At 45.5% G+C, this 20,317-nt stretch overlaps 1 protein-coding gene across 1 annotated transcript; it reads left to right on the top strand.

Annotated features, from left to right (window-relative positions):
* Positions 1-4,772: 4,772 nt before the first annotated feature.
* On the top strand, positions 4,773-16,851 carry TUBB3 (tubulin beta 3 class III). The gene is made up of 4 exons (XM_031950104.1): positions 4,773-4,972; positions 13,159-13,267; positions 14,451-14,561; positions 15,342-16,851. The coding sequence occupies exons 1-4, from the start codon at positions 4,916-4,918 to the stop codon at positions 16,415-16,417; spliced, it is 1,353 nt and encodes a 450-aa protein (XP_031805964.1). The 5' UTR covers positions 4,773-4,915; the 3' UTR covers positions 16,418-16,851.
* The last annotated feature ends 3,466 nt before the right edge of the window (positions 16,852-20,317 follow it).

Raw genomic sequence — 20,317 nt, 5'->3', positions numbered from 1 at the left:
TCTCCTATTGCTTTCTTGTTTGTACTGTGCCCAAAAGTCTGAGGTGACGTCATAGACCTCCAGTTCTCATCTAGAAAATGGAGATAATAGTAGCACCTGCCACACAGGATTGTCCTGAAGATCATTGAGATAACATAGATTGGGGCCAGCTAGGAGCACCAGCCCTTTAGTCAGGAGATCCTGAATTCGAATCTGACCTCAGACACTTGACACTTCCTAGCTATGTGAGCCTGGGAAAGTCATTAACCCCAATTGCCTCAGCAGAGAGAGAGAGGAGAGAGAAAGAGAGAGAGAGACAGAGAGAGAGACAGACAGAGAGACAGAGACAGAGAGAAAAAGAGAGAGAGAGACAGAAACAGAGAGAAAGACAGAGAGAGAGACAGAGAGAGACAGAGTGTGTGTATGTCTGTGTGTGAGAGAGAGAGAGAGAGAGAGAGAGACAGACAGACAGAGACAGAGAGAGAGACAGACAGAGAGAAAAAGAGAGAGAGACAGAGACAGAAACAGAGAGAGACAGAAACAGAGAGAAAGACAGAGACAGAGAGAGAGATTGGAGAGAGACACAGAGAGAGAGAGAGAGACAGAGTGACAGAGAGAGACAGAGAGAGAGAGAGAGAGAGAGAGAGAGAGAGTGACAGAGAGAGAGAGAGAAGCACTATAGAAATGCTATTATTTGACATTAAGTGGACTATAAGCCCAAATCGGAACCCCATGCTGCCCTATATCCCTCTTTCTAGGGTCTCTCCTTCTACATACCTCTTCTCCTCTTTCTCCTTCACCCTTTTATTTTGCTTGTTCCCCTGCCTTCTTGAAATAAGGATCATCAACCCTTATACACCTTCTTCTATTCCCCTTATTATGAAATTCAAATTGTTCTTTTTTCCTTTTGGAGGAGATCAGGGTTAAGTGACTTGCCCAGGATCACACCATTAGTTAAGTGTCTGAGACCATATTTGGACTCAGGGCCTCCTTATTCCAGGGCTGATACTCTCTGCCCCTCAAGTTGGATTAAGAGCAGCTCATCTGTATTCTAGCTTTGTGCACAACAGACATATGCTAAATACTGGTTGACTCTCCACAAGTGCCTTTTGTCTGGCTCTTTTCTCAGGATCCCAGGCTTCTCCCAGAGTCCCCTCCCCTTGGCTGGGAGCTCAAGGTCAGAGAACAAATGGGGCTGCCAACCCCGGCCCCAGACTTTTTGCTGAGGGGCCAGATCGCTGCTTCCTGGCAGTGCAAGGTGGGAGAATGAGTCAGGCTGCAGCCTGAGACCAGCCTCCTCCTGAAGACGGAGAAAGTGAGATTGTCTGGCTGCCGCAAGGGAGAGCTGGCCCGGGGAGTGGGGGGGGGGGCTGAGCTTGAAGCTCCCCCTTTGCCTAGGTGGATGGTGGAGGCCCAGAGGGAGGTTCAGTGGCAACGGCAGGGCGCAGTTAGCCAGCCTTCCTGCCTCCAGCGTCCCCTCGGAGGGAACAGCTAAAAAAAGCCTCACTCTGGGACCCTGGGAACAAGGAGAGGGAGGAGGGGCTACGGGCAAATAGGCACCAACCACGGAAGGCCACATCATAAAGGAGAAGAGGAGGTGATGGGGAGAGGGAGAAGGGGAGGGGGAGAAAGAGGGTGTAGCTCAAGAACAAAAGACAAGATTTCTGGAAATGAAGAACTCCGGAGTCTTTCCTGGAAGAAGGGACCAAAGGAACCGCCCTTGTTCAGAGCTCCCCCCCCTCCCCCTCCACGCTGGAACTCCCAGCCCAGCTCCACACTCCACATCACCAGACAGCGCGCAGACACCTGCCCAGAAGCCCTCCCGGGTACCCGTGCCCGGCATTGTCCAGAGGCGCGCCTTTGTGGGAAGCGGAGCGGGCCCCAGCAGAACCGGGTCTCGGCGGGATCCCGAGTGCGACGTTAGTCAGGAGCCTACGGGCCCGCGTCGCGCCCCACCAGACATTAAAGCAGCTGTTGGATGCGTGTGCCCGGGGGAAGCTGCAAAACCTGGGAGGGAAGCATGCAATTTGCAGCTTTCTCTTGGAAGAACTGTGCCCACCAGCCATAAGCCACAAAGCCCAGCTTCATTATTCCCTGGGACTTCCCAGAATAATCACTCAGGCAATGGGACTGTTCCAAGACATGGCTCTCCAACTTAAACATTACACAGCAAAGCACCTTAACCAGGGCCCGGGGAAGGGAGAAATTACAATTCAGAGTTCTAGGGCAAAGCACCTTAACCAGGGCCCGGGGAAGGGGGAAATTACAACTCATACTTCTAGGGCAAAGCACTTCACCAGGGCCCTGTGCAGGGGATTGGGGCCATCCAGGCTCAGAGGCATAGTGTGATTGGCCAACGATCATAAAACTAGGTGATGGCAGCTCTTTGCATCCCCTTCTGATTGCAGGTGCAGCAGCAATCTCTCCCGTACTCCATTATGCCCAGAGAACAATACCCTGACCCTGAGTTACCCATGGGGTTTGATGACTTCTCTCTTGTCACACTATCAGACTGACTGGAGATCCCTGGATCAGAGGGGAACCTTATGGTGGGTGGTGTGGGGATCAAAGAGATGACTCAACTGCTGTACTCCCTGAAGCCAGCACGGGTCCAGAAATTGGACCACTTCAGGGGAGCCCTTCTGCCCTCCAGTGACCAGACAGCAACACTGCAATCAAACTAGGCTCTTTTTGTGGGGGCGGGGGGTTCAGCTCAAGGCTTTTCTTCTTCCTCCTCCTGCCTGTCTTTTCATTTTGATTGATTTCCTTCCTTATGGTTGGGAAAAAGTCAAAGGGCCTCTGAGTTGGGTGGGGGTCTGTGTGACCTCGGCTTTTTCAGACCTAAAGGCCTGATGGGCAGAGAAAGGCTCTAGGGGATGGTCCTCTGCTGGATCCAGCCTGGGGATGGAGCTAACATGGTGACTAGTGGGCATTATACCAAGTGCAAATGTCAGGATATAAGAACTGAGAAGGGTAATGGTCAATAACTTTAACTGGGGAGCTAGGAAAACCAAGAGTCCTGCTCTGATATAATATAGAAGGCCAACAGGGGAGGAAGAAGCCCCTTATATTCCCCACCCCCACTCCAGTCTCACCCACCACATACAAACACACATACACCCCTACCCTTCATATGGTAGCACCTCAGCTGCAGGGCTTGGTACCCTGGCACAAAGTCAAAGTGAGAGAGTTTAGGAGCTCCAATGACAATGGGCAAGAAGCCCAAGGATTAGGTTAGGTTTCCAAACTCATCTTTAAACCACAGGGAGGGGCTGAGAATGTTGTAGCTTGGCCCATATCTCTTTCACTGTCACTGAGCCTCTAAGTGTGGGGACCCGGAGAGGTTCTCTGACCAGCTGCACTCCCAAATAGGGAGACTCCTAACAGAGGTCTATTTCCAATTCTCCATCAACTTTGGAACCTCTGAGTCCAGTTTTCTAGCAAAACAGTCCTTTGGCATGAATAGAACCCACCCCTTCTCCCCTGATCTCCTGTCATCCATGGACCTTTTGAGTCACAGATATCTCTTGGGGGTTCTCTGAGATCCCTCTAGGACAAGAGTTTTTAACTCAAGACATTGACAAATAGATTTCAGAGTGTTATGAATTTTTTAAAAATTAATTCTTTCAATGTAGCTGGTTTCCATTTTAATCCTATGTGTTTTGTGCACTTAAAAAACATTATTCTGAGATATCCAGTGGTTCACTAGATGTCAAAGGGATACTGCCATACGTAAAAAGCTTAAGAATCCTTTCTCTAAGGCATAGGGGACCACTATTCTAGTTACATATTCTATCTCTCCTCCTCAGCCTTATTCTGTAGGCAGCAGACCAGTACAGGCAGCTGAAGTGGGGGAGGGGGAGTCTAGTCTAAGGGTGTAGGCTCTCCTACTTTCTTTTTCCCAATAAGGATTTCATGCCTTTATTCCAGAGAAAATAAAAATTTCTTTCTTTCTTTTCTTCTTTCTCTTTTAGTTTTTTTCTTTTTTCTGTCTTTTTTTTCTGATTCTTTCTCTTTCTTGCTTTCTTTCTTTGTCTTTTTTTTTTTTTAATTCTACTCCTTTGCTACCATTCACGTAGGGGCAGAGCAAGATGAAACAGAGCTTGGTAATTCTCTTCAAGGCCCTGGAAAAGGATGGGACTAGAGAAAGGGAGGGGATCAGAATCCCAGCTGCTTGGGGAAGAGAAGGGGAGGAGGGAAGCCCTGAAATCGAGGGTACAATGGAAGGGAAGCTGTTGGAGAAAGAAACAAAGAAAAAGGGACTATGGGGAGGAAGGTCTGGAGTAACTTGGAGCCGATCGTTCCCCCAATCTTCTCCGCCCCTTCCGCCGCCACCCGCAGCTGAGCTGGGTGGGGTCTATGTGACCTCGGCTTTTGCAGATCTAAAAGGGTGCCAGCAGGTGGGTGGAGAAGCCATTATTGTCCTCAGAGGAGCCCCCTTCCATTGTCAGTTTGGGAGACGCCTCCTCTGCTTCGGATGTGAAGGGTCCCCAAAACTCTGACCAAGGGAAGCCCCCCATTAAGAGCCCCCCCTTTATTAATTGTCTCGATCTTCCCAGAGGGGCCCTAGCAGCCCGCATCGCATTGTGTGCAGCCAGACAAAGTAACTGCGCTGGGCAGCGGAGGTGGGAGGGTGGGTAGCTCCCTCCCTCAGGACCTAGAGGGAGGAGGCGGCGGGGGGAGGGATGCGCTGGTTGGTACTGATGCTGCAGGGATGTTGCAGCATTTTCCGTCGGCGGCTCGTGATTGGCTGGGAGGAGGATGAGGTCAGCTCTTGGCGGAGCACGCCGCTGTCTGCCCAGCCGCCGGTGCAGCAGCGCGCAGCCTATAAAACCCGGCGGCCGATGAGCCCCCAGCCTTCTGCAGCTTGCGAGAACGCTCCCCACTTCCTAGCCCCGGCCGCTCCCCCTGCAGCAAGCCAGCGAAACCTGCGAGGATGAGGGAAATCGTTCATATCCAGGCCGGCCAGTGCGGCAACCAGATCGGAGCCAAGGTAGGGCGGGCGAAGGGGACGGGAGAGGGACAGGGGCCGCGCTGGGCTGGCTTTGGGGCTGGAGCGGGTAGTGGCGCCTCCCCCAGTCTCCGGGGCGCTGGACCGGCCCGCTGCGGCAGCCCGGGGCGGGCAGCTTCGCTTGGGCTCGCCCGGCTCTCGGCAGGACCCGCTGGAAGCTGCGGTTCCCCGCTCGGTCTTTGTACTGAGCCGGGTTGGGGAAGGAGGGAGGGTCACGAGCGGGCTGGGGGAGGGGAGGAAGGTCGCGAGCATCCCCAGCTCCACTCCGGGGATGGGTTCGAGAGCGGGTTTGGAAGGAAGCGAGGTGTCTCTGGTGTATCTGGCTCCTTTGGACGCAGAGCTGGGGAGCAGGGATAGGAGGGGGCGGGGGGCGGGGGGGGACGGGAAGGGGAGCGCCAGGCTACGCGGCTCAGCACGAACCACACCCCAGGACTGCGGCGCCGGGAACAAAGGGATGAGCTCAGCTTTGCGCTAGGAGGCCGGGACGCCTGGGTCCCCGCCCTGCGGGGTTCCCCACCTTTCTGTTGCCATTCTCCGGGAAGTCCTCCCTTCTCCCCAAGCCCTGGAGGGCTTCCAGGGAGGCTCCCTCTCTTTCGAGGGTCAGTTTGATGAAAGAGGTGGGGAGTCGGGGAGCGGGCAACCCTTCAGTTTGTCAGACCCCGTTACCTGTCACCTGGGAGCGGCCACCCGTACACTCCACTTGGCGAGGCCCCCTATTGGGAAAGCTGGAGGCCCGGCCACCTGGGTCTTCCCCCGAGTTAAGGGTCAGGGATTGGGACCTGGATGGAGACCGCTTTCCCCGAGCTCCTCTGGGGTGGGCGTTGCCCATCTTCCTCTGAGGAGCCGATCTGTCCTGGGTTCCTTGGGTCTCAGGTTTAGGGAAAAATGGGTGGGGTTGAGCTGGGCGGGGCAGTTGAATGGAAACCATGGTATTTCTTTCACACACACACACACACACACACACACACACACACACACACACACCCCTTTCAGTGGCAAGCCACATAGACTGCCCTCTTTTCTTTCTTTCGTTCTTTGTCTCCTTTTTTATAATTTCTTCGAGTTTTGAACTCGCTTGTTTGAAAAACAGTTCTTTTAATCTTACAGAGATGAATTCTTAAAACTATCTTTCCTTGTAATTGGGGGGAAAATACTATTAAGCATGAAACAGTTCTTTTCTGGATGATCTGCCCAGGAGTAGTCCCAGAAAAACTCTCACACTAACTCAACCCACTTCCCTCCCCAGCCCCAGCCCCTTCTTTCTTTGTTCTCCTGAGGGGAGGAAGGGGTGGAGTTGTGCCATGATTCACAGGGTGACCTTGGTCTCGGATCTCTACTAACCCAGGCTGCTGCCAAGGGTGAGACCAAGACCCTCCCTGGAGACCCAATCCTGATCGAATTGGGTCCTGACCCCACCCTGAATTGGTCCAGTGGAAGCCGGAGGGACACCTCTTGGGAAAAAAGGTGGGATCAGTAGAAGAGAGAAGAAACCTTAAATTTGGCTCCTCCCCCAAGCCAGTCATAAGGATCTCCTGGGATGGGTCTAGTAGAAGCTGAGGGTAGGGAACAAAGCCATCATGAAGAAGGTAGGGCTGCATCAGTCTAGAATAACCTGGAGGGAGGGAGGAGTTCAGAGGAAAATAGAGAATCTAAATTCTGTCCAATGAACCTGAAACCAAAGTCTCAACAACACTGACAGGTGGTGTAAAGGGACTGTAAAGGAAAACCTGCAGTTACACTTTTTGATTAGGATAAGAAACCTTCAGCTCATCTGGAACAAAGATAGAGTCCCAAGTGGGGAAGTGGTTCGATGAAAATAGACCCAGAAAGGGAAAAGGGAAGTGGGTTGAGAGTAGGTAGAGATGAAAAGCCATAAAGCCAAAAGTAGAAAGGCAGATGAGATAATAGAGGTCCGCATACTGAGCTGTGTGACCTTGGACTAGATAATTCTCTTCCATGGATCTTAGTTTCTATCTACAAAATGAGTGGGTTGGACCAGAATAGAGGGAAATAATAGGGCCATAATGAAGAAAAAAGAAAAACACTGGTTTGAGTGCTCAAGCTGAACACTCAAATTTAATTCAATTTTGGACACTGAGTTCCAATATCATCTCAGTTATTCATTATCTTGTGACCTTGGAGAAATAATTTAATTTCCTTAAGCCTTGATTTCCACATCATTAAAATGAGGGAATTGGACTAAATGGCTTCTGAAGTCCCTTCCAGCTTTAGATTCTTAAAGATCCTATGATCTTTAAGATGCCTTTGAGTTTTAAACTCTGTAATCTTATAAATAGCAGCTCCCAAGGAAGCCAGTTAGAGGAACAAAAAGCTAATTGATATACTGGAGAGGAGACAGCTGCCCACGTGGCACTGACATGTAAATTGTATGTGTGGGTCTTCTCCGAGACTTCTGGTGGAGGCACCTGCTGCAGTGTCCTAGTGTGAGGCAGTACTAATCATGCATCAGACCCTCCAGACATATCTGTGCCTGCTCAGAATGAAAATAAGGAGAAGGGGGAGGAGAAGAAGGGAGAGGAAGGCTGGCCTGTCTCCTGCTCCATTGGGGGTAAAGGAAGGAGGAGGAAGGGCTTGGGAATGGGAGCCTGAAATCAAATCAGGTCTCCTTCTGGAGCAGGGGGAGCAGCTGTGGCCAAGTGAGCAGCCACCCCTGGGCCAGAGGGTCTGTTAGCTCATTAGGCAGATCACTAGGGAATTGGACAGGCACAGAACACCTGCCACTGAACAGGGTCAGGGGCTGAGGGCCAAAGGGGGATGGGAGGAGGGGAATAAGTGGACATAGGACTAATTGAGGCTAAAGTCTGGGACAGTGATGCTTATTAGGCAACACTTCTGGGACTCTTTGAGCAGTAGTAGTCTAAGGGACAGGTTTGTAGCCTGAGATTTGGTTTCTGGCATCATGGTAAAATGGGAAGCTCTTTGGATTTGGAAGCTGAGGATTCAAATCCCAGTTCTGCTACTTAGTGCCCGTGTGACCTTGGGAAGTACTTTATTTCTCTGGGTCTTAGTTTATACATCAGTAAAATTAAGCTATTTAACATTCCTTTCAGTTTTAAATCAATGATCCTACTTGCCATGTTAGCCCAGTTGCATCATCTGTAAAAAGGAAACAATGAACATCCCTTTGGGGATACTATAAAAGCAAGTGATGTCTAGTCACTTTTAAGGGAGAAAGGTTTAAATCCAGGACTTTATGATACTTTCACTAAACGGGCTACATTATAGTATTAAAGAGATTTTGAGTTATTTCTCCTCTAAACTCAGGGGTTGAGGAAATACTGGAATGATAGAGAATTTGAGGCAAAACAAATTATGTCAGGTAGACACCTCTCCCCTTCCCCACCTCATCGAGTTGGTGTGCTGGCTTCTCACTCAAGAATGCTGAGATCAGGCCTTTGAAGGTCTTAGCCTTCGCTAGAAGGAGTGCCAGGATCTGCTCCCCACCCTAGGGGACCTCCCCTGCTTTGTGGGAGAGTGAATGAGTAAGGCCCAGGGGTGGCCCTGCCTGACCTCCAGGGAAGGAAGAAGGGAAAACACACTTTTCTTTGATGCGTCACATTTGAGCTAATGCTGGCGCCTCTTGGAAAATTGGGGCAGCAGCACCCAACATGTGACCTAGCTGCCTGGAGAGTAGAGAGCCTGCGCAGGTAAAGCAATTCTGCAGTGGCCTGTGAGACAAAAGAGGTCTGTAGATCTTGAAGTGAAGTAAGCGGGGTCCTTTGGGTTCAGAGAGGTCAACATGGCTCTTGTCACCTGATTATTGTGGATCCACTCCCCATCCCTGGGATGGCGTCCGTATCCCCCTCACCTATGATCTTTGTGATTTATTTTCTCAGGCTCCTCAGACTGGATTCAACCTCTTTTTCTGGTAAAGCCATAAACTTAAATCATCAGGATCTTAAATCCCTTAGTCATTCCATCCTCTCAACTCTGATTTGTTTCTTTGGGCCTAGAGATCTTAGCCCAGATCCTCAGGGAGATTGGTTGAAGGGACTCAGTGGCACTGAGCTTTAAGAGGCCTTCAGAGGCAAGTTCTACCCAGAAGTTGGCAGCCAGCCATCCCTTAACCCCTTAGCTCTGGTTCTCTTATCAACTTGGTCTGGCCTTCAGCTTCAAATGGTGTCCCTAGACTCTTACCTGGAGTAGATCATTACAGTGTTGCTTTATTAACAGAACCAAAGCCTGTCTTCTCAGTCACACAGCATGTGGGATGTGAATGATGGCAATTTAGTGCTTCCCTCTCCTCCTTCCAGGCTGTTGGGCAAATCCTCTTGCTTTGGGAAGTACAGAAAAGAATCTTCAATGCTCTCAATCAATGGGAAGAATTTGTGCTTCCCTTTTAGAATCACCAAGCAGTCCTTACTCTTTCCATTCAGTGACTCTCTGGCCCTTAACACATTTTAGGATTGGAATGAATGAGTCCCATATATCTGGGTAAGGTAGTGCTCCCCCTTTCCCCAGGGGAGCAATTGGGTAAGGGGAGAAAGGGGAAAACTGGTCTTGGGATTTAGCTTTCACATCCCTTTAAAAGATATCCTCCAAGAACTCTGACTAAAACCCTGCAGTGTCCCCTAATTCTTGGGAATACAACATCAGGGCCTTCCAGTTCTAACTATATCACCGGGTATATTTGCAGTCTTTCTCATCTGCATTAGCTCTGGAGATGAATATTCCCCTAACATAAAGCATTTTCCCATAAGGTCAGGAAACAAAGAAAACCACTGTGCTTGGTTGGGGTGGAGGAGGAATGAGGGAAGATGAGTATGCAGAGGTAATGCACTTGGGTAGTGACCTGAGGCTTTTCAGAACCACGGACAGCTCCCCAGGGCTTTCTATGTCCTACTCCTGTCCAACCTGGTACAGAAACTGTTTTGGAGATAACATTTAGTATCATGATTTGCACACAGGAGCATAAATATAGAGTAAATAAATATAGAGTAACTCAAAGGCCATCTAATCCAATAGCCATCTTTAAAAAAAAAAAAAAGGAAATTAACACCCAGGGAAATTGTGACTTGCTCAAGACGACCCAGGTTGTAAACATCAGAGGTGAGATTTGAATCCATGTCTTCTGATTCCAGAATCAACACTCCTTCCAGTGTATCATTAGGCACTTAATACATTTTTGCTCTTTTGAAAGGAACCGAACTTTACCTGAAACTTTCCTGGGGTAATAAGTAGCAACATTTCTCAGTATGTCCAATCTAATTCTGAAACTTATCCAGGCATTCTAGTAAGTCTTGCTCATTCACTACAAAAGCTGAATCTCCCCTTAGCTTCCTTGAGCTGAGCCTTCTGTTATTAAAGGTGCTCTGTAAATCTTAAAGCACTATGTGAATGTATTAATTTTAATTATCAAAACACTAAAGAGTTAACCACTAGGAGATGAATTAATATTTTCAGCCACAGCATGAAGATGATCTATTAGGAGAGATAGTATGGGATGGTGGACAGAGACATGGCCTTGGAGTCAGGAAGACCTGAATTCAAATCTTGCTAGCTGTGTGACCCTGGACAAGTCACTTAATTTCATTTCTCCCAGGCAACTTCCTAAGACTATAAGAGCAGTGGCTTATCTACATTCATAGAGGATTTCCTCAACAGGAGATCCCTGCACTAACAAAAAAAAATACAGGAATAGCAACTTCTCTTTGTGGATGGAGTGTCCACATCAAAGAAATTATGAATCAATAAAATATTATATTTTAACTATCTACTGTATTTCTCACTAAGGTTCCTGATAACTTCCCTTCCCATTAGGGCACGATGATTTTTATTAGACCATTGTCCCCAGGAGTCAGTGATTACCATGCCCAGTCAGAGCCCAGAGATAACCATACCAGAATGTTTGGTGGGATCCTATGCTCAGAAAGTTCTTGAGTTTAGAACATAGCTCAGAATTCCTGCCCCTGAAATCAGAACTATTGAAAGGAAGTTATTCTAATCATAGATTAAGTACTAGGGGAAAATATGACGTGGGAACTTTTAGTAAGTCCCTACTATGTGCTGAGCACTGTATTAAACACTTGACAAATATATCATTTGAAAGAAAAACACACCCATCAAGTGAGTATGAGTATTTAAAATACATGTGAAGATATTTGCTCTGAAAACTCAGTAGAATAGTGCCATGGAAAGAATCCAGTATCTGGAGGAAAGGAAATAATTATTTACATAGCAACTCTAATGTTCCGGGCACTGTGCTAAGTTTTTTATTTTTTTTTACCAACTCTTATTTCATTTGGTCCTCACAATAACCCTGAGAGGTAGATAATGTTATACTTGTGTTACAGTTGAAGAATCTGGAGTGAAACAATCTAGATTCAAATTCTAATTTTGCTACTTAATACCTATGTGACCTTGGGCAGAGGATTTAATGCTCCTGTATTGCAGTTTCCTCATTTGTAAAAAATAAAGGAGTTGGACATAGTAGTCATAATGACTAATATTTCTGTAGTACTTTAAGGTCTGCAAAGCATTTTACTTTTTTTTTTTCCATTTTATCTTCCCAACAACACTGTGAGGCAGCTACTGTTATTATCCTAACTTTACAGATGAGGAAGGTTTCTTTCTATTATTAAAACTATGATCTTAAGTGTTTTTAAATAGTTCCAGATACAGGTATAAAAGCTAAGGATCTGAAATGAAGATCATGCCTGAGGGCAAAGTCACACAAAAATAGACTTGACACATATTAATAATTAGCATTGATTTTTAAAATTCCTTGCATTTAAAAAAATTTTTAAATACTTTTCAAGGGGCCACTAGTTGGTGTAGAGGATAGAGAACCAGCCCTGAAGTCAGGAAGCCCTGAGTTCAAATCTGACTTCAGACACTTAACTCTTCCTGGATGTGTGACCTTGGGCAAGTCACTTAACCTCAATTGCCTCAGTGCAAAAAAAAAATACTTTTCAAAGAGTTTATACAAATATTATCTCATCTGACTTTCACAATGATTTTATAAAATAAAGGGCAGGGATTAAAATTTCCCTGGCTTCCTTCTAGACTCATTGAGATCTCATCTTCTACAGGAGGCTTTTCCTCAGTCTCCAGCACTCAGCTGTTAATCCATCTCTTTTCACAATGCTTTCATGTACATTGTATATATCTTGTTTGCACCTAGTTATTTACATGTTGCCTACCCGAATAGAATGTGAGCTCCTTGAAGGCAGGAACTGTTTTTACCCTTTCTTTGTATTTTCAATATTTAACAAAGTGCTTTGTATATTAGACAATAAATGCATTTTGATTGATTAAATAATAACAATGGTTCCATTTAAAATAATAACAATAACAGCTAACAAGAAGTCATTTTACTCCTATGCCTCAGTTTCCTCATCTGCAAACATGAGCTGGAAAAGGAAATGGTAAACTACCCCAGTATCTTTGCCAAGAAAGCTTCAAATAGGGTCATGAAGAGTTGGATACAACTGAAAAACAACAAAACATTTATAAAACACTTACTATGTACCAAGCAGTGTGTTAAGTGCCATCCTTAAAACAACCCTGAAAGATAGGTGCTATTATTTTCCCCATTTTATAGCTGAGGAAACTGAGGCAAACATGGTTAAGTGACTTGTCCAGGGTCATATAGCTAGTAAGTTTCTGAGGCTGGACTTGAACTCAAGTCTTGCTAATTCCAGATCTTGCATTCAATTCACTGTACCACCTTGCTACTTCTAAAACTTAAATAGCATTTTGTGATTATCAAGTGTTTTCCATACATTCTTACTTGATCTTCACAAAAAACCTCTGAAGTAGATAATACAGAAATCATTCTCATTTTATACATGTCCAAAGTTTCATTAGAAAGTAATGGAGCTAGAACCAGGTCTTCTGATTCCAAGGCCAGTGTGCCTTTTTCTTGCGACTTCTTCCTCTGACATTTTCCTAGACATCCCCCTCGATTGCTTTTCCCACTATGCAAGTTTCCTCTCACAAATATGAAGGAAAAAGAGGTTGAGCTGAGTGCCAGCAAAGTTCTAGATCTTACCTGAGGTACTTAGTCATAGAACCTGGAACCCAGATCTCCAGATTCTTAGACTCTAGAGATGGGTGCTAAGTGTTAGAAAACATGGCTTGACGCTGTTGAGTACTTTCCGTTCCTTGACCATCTTTCATGTCTGTCTCTCTGCATCTCTCACCAGTTTTGGGAAGTGATCAGTGATGAACATGGCATAGATCCCAGTGGCAACTATGTGGGTGACTCAGATCTACAACTAGAGAGGATCAGTGTTTACTACAATGAAGCCTCATGTGAGTATCTCTTCACCCAATAGGGTCTTCAGCCCAACCCTTCCTAACCTGCTCTTATCCTGTGTCATGACCTGAAGATCATGGGGGTTAGCCTGGGGGTTGGGGCATCAGTAGGACCACAGAGACCCTGAAGGTGGAGATGGTGGCCAAGTGAGATGGAAAAAACTCATCCAGATTGGATGGAATCTAGAAGGAAGTGTGCTGGGCTGGCTCTGCTCTCCCAAATTAGGAATTACCTCTTCCCATTGGGATCCCATGTATCATTTTGTTGACTTCCCTCTTATTCATCCCCAGAGGTGCAATAACTCAAAACCCAAATAATATATTCTGCTTGTCTGTGTTATATCCCCTGGTTAGACTCTCAGCTCTCCAAGAGGACAGAGTATGATTTATGTTAAATCTGTTTCCCTTCTTCAGTTCTAGTACCTACATCAGTGCTCTGTGCTACATACAGTAGGCATCTAACAAATGTTCATTGTATTAAAATTGGCAGTCATCCAATTTGTTGGATTGAGGGGGAAAGGTTAACAGTAGTGTTGCTTGGCAGAGTGGCAGTTAGAGGGGAGACTGAGATTTTATAAAGATCTACTTCAGTGGTTTCTCCTTTGTGGTAATTCAGAGCTGTGCTTACATCTTTATAATCCCAACAGCCCATTCCAGTGCCAGAAGATCTCTGTCTAGTGGTTGAACCATACTTTGGGAGGACATTTCTTTTTAAATGTTTCCTTCTTTTTTTTTAAATATCCCTCTCACTTACCAATCATCCTCCCCCACTCCGATATAACTCTCCTTTGTCTCAAAAGAACAGGAAAATAAAACAAATAAACCCATTAGCCGGGACTAGAGATGTATATCTCATTCCTCACCCCTCTGGTGAGAAGCAGGAAGCATATTTCCTAGTGTTCTTAAGTTAAGATTGGTCACTGTACTGATTTGAAAGGTATTTCCCAGTCTTTCTCTGTTTTCTAGCAGTGGATAGATTATTTGAGTTCTGCCTAAGAAAGTGATGGAAAAAATGGGTGTAATGGGACAGATACTGAGTGACCTCTGAAGTGGAAAGGCCCTCAGCAAGCCAGAACAAGACTTTCTAGGGAAAGCAGATCTAAATGGAATGAACACCTACAACCTAGACCCACAGGACCTTACATAATCCATCTGTTTTTTTTTTTTTTTATCTCCCTAGCTCACAAGTATGTACCCAGGGCCATCCTGGTGGACCTGGAACCTGGAACCATGGACAGCGTTCGATCTGGTGCTTTTGGACATCTCTTCAGACCTGACAACTTCATCTTTGGTATGTTTCCCACCACTCCTCCCTTCTTTAGACAAATCCCACATTTAAAAAATCTCCATAAAAGACTGATAAAAGTCATAGCCTAGCAAAGAGTAGAGGAGAATGGATTGTTCTGTGTACCTTGCATTTACTTATTGATGCTTTTCATTTCAAAGTGCTTTCATGGTCATTCAAATATTCTGTGAAGATAAGTACAGAGAGGAAGGTATTATTTCTGTTTTACAAATGAGAAAACCGAACTTAGAAAAGTGAAATGTTTGAACCACTCTTGGTGCATAAGGAACGCTCATCATAAACGCTCATAAGGAACGGGACAATTCTCTTCCTGCTCTGATTTTATTTCTGTGAAATACACACTGAACTCTTTTTTGGTGCATTTTAAAGAGCCTTAGGGCTACTTGGCAATAACATCCCTATTTCCCAAATAGGAAAGCTGAGGAAAAGATTTTTATTGCTTTTCCCTTTGTGTCTGAAGAAGACACAATTCCAAACCAGCTCGGGTATAGTCTCGTATAACAGAAAGCACAAAATAAGAAGATGTAGATTCAAATCTCAGCCTCCGTTTAATAATCATGAGACCTTGGACAACTGACTCACTAGCCCTAATGCTCCATAAATCAGAATGCAACAGTTTCCTTGTCTACCTCGTGAAGTTGCTGACGGAATGGCTTTGAAAGCAGATTGTATGTTGTAAAGGCCAGGTCTAGTTTACATAACCCATTAAGATCTTGTTGACTTTTACCCCCCTTCAGCTGTTTTATTCTCTTCCCCGTCTGGCAGGTCAGAGTGGTGCAGGGAACAACTGGGCCAAGGGTCACTACACAGAAGGGGCCGAACTGGTGGATTCGGTGCTAGACGTGGTGAGGAAAGAATGTGAAAACTGTGACTGTCTCCAAGGGTTTCAGCTCACTCATTCCTTGGGCGGGGGCACTGGCTCGGGTATGGGCACCCTTCTCATCAGCAAGGTGCGGGAGGAGTACCCTGACCGAATCATGAACACTTTCAGTGTGGTGCCCTCCCCCAAAGTGTCCGATACCGTGGTGGAGCCCTACAACGCGACCCTGTCCATCCACCAACTGGTGGAGAACACCGACGAGACCTACTGCATCGACAATGAAGCCCTCTATGACATCTGCTTCCGCACCCTCAAGCTAGCCACCCCCACCTATGGTGACCTCAATCACCTGGTCTCCGCCACCATGAGCGGCGTGACCACCTCCCTGCGTTTCCCCGGTCAGCTCAATGCCGACCTCCGGAAGCTGGCGGTCAACATGGTGCCCTTCCCTCGCCTGCACTTCTTCATGCCCGGCTTCGCCCCCCTCACGGCCCGCGGCAGCCAGCAGTACCGGGCCCTGACGGTGCCCGAGCTCACCCAACAGATGTTTGATGCCAAGAACATGATGGCGGCCTGCGACCCCCGCCACGGGCGTTACCTCACGGTGGCCACCGTGTTCCGCGGCCGCATGTCGATGAAGGAGGTCGACGAGCAGATGCTGGCCATCCAGAGCAAGAACAGCAGCTACTTCGTGGAATGGATCCCCAACAACGTGAAGGTGGCCGTCTGTGACATCCCGCCCCGCGGCCTGAAGATGTCCTCCACTTTCATCGGCAACAGCACGGCCATCCAGGAGCTCTTCAAGCGCATCTCCGAGCAGTTCACGGCCATGTTCCGGCGCAAGGCTTTCCTCCACTGGTACACCGGGGAGGGGATGGATGAGATGGAGTTCACAGAAGCTGAGAGCAACATGAATGACTTGGTGTCTGAGTACCAGCAGTACCAGGATGCCACCGCAGAGGAGGAAGGGGAGATGTACGAAGATGACGAAGAAGAGTCGGAGGCCCAGGGGGCCAAGTGAAGCCATTAGGGGTCCAGCAGGAGGCACAGAGTGGGTAGGACCCAGGAAGAAGCCTGTTGTTGGCTGGGGTTGGGACGGAGAGTCTCCCTCACCAGGACAAGTTTTTTCCAGATCATTTAGCCATCTGACAGCGTCCTCCATCTTTGCTTCCAGTTAGCTGAGAGCTAGGTACCCAGCTTCTAGTTGCTTCACATTAAAAATTCCCAAACTTCAATCATTCAGTATTTAATAATATTCCCTTCCTGCCCCCCAGCCCTGATGTCCCCATTATGATGTGTTAGCTCAATTTCTGTACCTTTCTTCCCTGGACCCTTTTCCTCTTGCATTTTTTAACATATATTTTCCATAGTCCCGATGTTCTTATTTTTTACTGGTTTGTGTTGATTTTTATTTTTTGAAATACTCAATAAATTTATTGCTGTCTGATACCCTCATCCTGGATTGGAAACTCCTTATTTGGGGCAGGGAATAAGTGGTGAAAGCCACGGTAGAACACCTATCAATTTGGTGGAATTCCAAGGACTGTATTTCTCAGGGGCAACAATAGCTTTCGTGGGATGATGTCTCCAGAGGAAACCCTTTGGTATCAAAGTCGGTCTGATTCTTCACCCTAGAAATCATAACTTGTATTGTCCACAGAGAAGAGAAAGCCTGTTCACTTCCTCTTGGATCCTCTGAGAGGAGATGTGTATTATCAGTTTTAACATTCAGGCTTCATTGTCATAGTGTTTGGGGCAAGGAAAGTGCTATTGGGATAGCAGAAATCTCATCAGTTATCAGATAAAGCATGACCACTGGGTTTGGAATCCTGGATCTGATAACCATAGCTGTATTTCCTAGCGGTGGGTCCTCAGCCTTAAAAGGTTCCTCGATTCTAGTTCATGGCTTGTCCCCCAGAAACTTACTTCTCACCCCCTCCCCATACCCTACATTCTCATTTTTTTCAGCCAAGGCAAAACTGCACCCAAAGAGGACCTTTCTGTTCCCCTTCCTTTTAAGCTTAGTACTCCCCATTCAAATACCAGAATTGTAGGATTCAAACCCCTGCATATTATAAGCGAGGAAGCCAAAACCAAAGCCATAGATTGAAACCATAGATTGGTTGCTAAGGGTCAAGGAGCTGATTAGTGTCAGGGTCAGACTTATTAACGTCTATTCCAATCAATGTGCTTAGTGTTACACCCAGAGACTAATCTGACACTTCTAGCCTATATTATCACATTGCCTCATTCTTTCCCCCTAAATAAACTCCCACCCTTACATCTCTCCCTGCCCAATCACTGGGCTACATTTCTGAAAGCATCATACACAATCATTTTGTTTTCTCCCTTTAGAAAATTAGTTTGGAGGCTTTATTTGGGGCTCCATTTTCAAATTAGAGAAATTGATCCCCAGAGAGAATACTTTCCAGAGCTATAAATAGCTATCAGGGAGACTAGGAATAGACACCAGATTCCCAGGGATCATTTGGTCTTCCCAAAACCCTAAGTCCTCCTTTTTAAGATCTAATTCTATCATGGAAGATGGTGGAGAGAAGTGTAAACCATGTTGGGAACTCTCATAATGTGTGAGGCAGAAGAATTGAAATTTGCTATCCCTGTTCTTTCTGCCCCTCTTTTCAGTCTCTTCCAAGAGAAAATTAATCCTGGGACCTCTTAATTCTTGGCAGTTTATTTGAAAGGGAAGAGAAAAAGGATGAGAAAGATGAGGATTTGTTGCATTACTAGGTTAAAAGATGAACATGTCCAGTTCTAGGACGACTAAGATGAAGGAGGAGAGAGTCTAGTCCATGAATATCCTCTACAGCTTGCATGACATGTACCTCTATCTAAATACCTCCAGGGACAAGGAACTCTCTACCTAACAGACAATTGCATCTTCAGAAACTTTTTGTAAGAGGTGGGTCTTAGCTGCATTTTCCAACAGTTCCCATTAATGGTGGGGCCATGTACACTCAACAGTTCAGCCATGTCTTTTACACTTTCATAAATGAAAAGTTTTCCTCATATTTTTCCCCTCAGAGCTGCCTCTCTGTAGCTTCTGCCTTTTTGTTTTTTCCCTGACCAATGGAATATCTATTATTTTTTTCACGTGGAATTACAAATCATAACCTCAGAATCTGAGGAGATTTTAGAGCTTCATTCTGTCCAGCATCCCCAACAAAGGGTTATTCAACCTTTGCTTGAATATCTCCAGGGAAGGGGGACCCTATTCTTTTTTTTTTTAATAATAACCTTTTTTTCAAAATATGTAAAGATAGTTTTTAACATTCATCCTTGAAAAACCTTGTGTTCCATATTTTTCCCTCCTTTCCTCCCATCTCCTTCCCTAGACAGCAAGTAATCCAATATGTGTTATACACGTGCAATTCTTTTATACATATTTCCACATTTATCATGCTGCACAAGAAAAATCAGATCAAAAAGGAAAAAAACAAGAAAGAAACAAAAAGCAAGCAAACAACAATAAAAAAGGTAAAAATGCTATGTTGTGATCCACATTCAGTCCCCACAGTCCTTTCTGGATGCAGATGGCTCTCTCTATCACAAGTCTACTGGAAAGGGCCTGAATCACCTCATTGTTGAAAAGAACCATGGGAGAACCCTAATCTTGACATTCCAACAAACCATTCTACTTTTGTATAGCACTATCAAGAAAATTTTCATTACAGAGAATTAAAATCTGCCTCTTCAACTTCCATCTGGTTCTATTCTCTGTTGACAAGCAGAAAGGATTGTCTCCTTGATATTCTAGCCCTTCCAAAAATATGAAGACAGTAATTATATCTACTCTGTCTTTTCTCCTCCAGGCTAAAGACTCACAGTTCTTTCAACTGAGTTGGCTGCTTCAGGGATCATTGGGAATAGATGGGATGAACTGGAGGCTTTTCTTCTTTCTCACCTGCAACTCCAGTCCTTTCTTCTTCCCAGTAATAGTAATAGCTTTAAGGATTGCAAAGCATTGTATATATGCTATTTTATTTTATCCTCACACAAACTCTGCAAGGTAGGTACTATGATTATCCTCATTTTGGAAAAACGAAATGGCTCTTTAACGAAGCAGACTTTCAATTATTCCTGATGAAAGGATCAGCATTGTATAGAAACTAAAAGCACAAATACAGGAGTCAAGAAATAGATGATAGATAGATAGACAGATATATGCACATGTGTGCATGTGTGTGTGGTAGTTATGAATAAAAAATCATAAATGACTAAATTAGGATAAACTGCTTCTATTCAAATATGGGGAGATGACACTTGTCCCCTATGACTTCTATTAGGGGTCATATAGAGGGAACCTAATTAAACAAGGCCTGGGACTTGTTCTATTGTACCTTGATCTTGAAAGAAGAATAAAAAGGGAAAAAAAAGAGAAATACACTAGAGAGAAGGGAAAGGATGCTTAGAGAAAACGATCTCTCATAATCTGAGTGCACAAATAGACATATAAGTAAGAAGGAGAGAGGAGGGGGAAGTGACTGACACTTGAGCCTTACTCTCAAAAGAGCAAAGAATACACACACAAATTGGGTAGAAATATATTTCACTTAAGAGGGAAAAAGGAAATAAAGGGGAGAAGAGAATATTCAATAGAAAGTAGATTAAGGAAGGGATTAGTCTTAAGCAAAATATGCTCTAATTAAGGATGAAAATAACATTTGTAGTTCTTTTTGAAGTAGCAAAGATTGGTGATCTGAGGACATGCCTATAAATTAGTGGAATAACTGAACAAGTTATGTTTTATAAATGTAGTACAATATCATTGCATTGTAAGAAATGATGAAGGGGGAGGTTGCAGAGAAATCTGAGAAGACTTGTATAAACTGAGGCAGTGTGAGTAAACAGAACCAGGAAAAACGATTTCTACAATGACAATAAGGTAAAAAAACAAAAAACA

The sequence above is a fragment of the Sarcophilus harrisii genome, chromosome 2 (genome assembly GCF_902635505.1).
Source record: "Sarcophilus harrisii chromosome 2, mSarHar1.11, whole genome shotgun sequence".
Lineage (NCBI taxonomy): Eukaryota > Metazoa > Chordata > Mammalia > Dasyuromorphia > Dasyuridae > Sarcophilus > Sarcophilus harrisii.
Note: the sequence above shows the minus strand (reverse complement) of the source record. Positions and strands in the feature narration are given on the sequence as shown.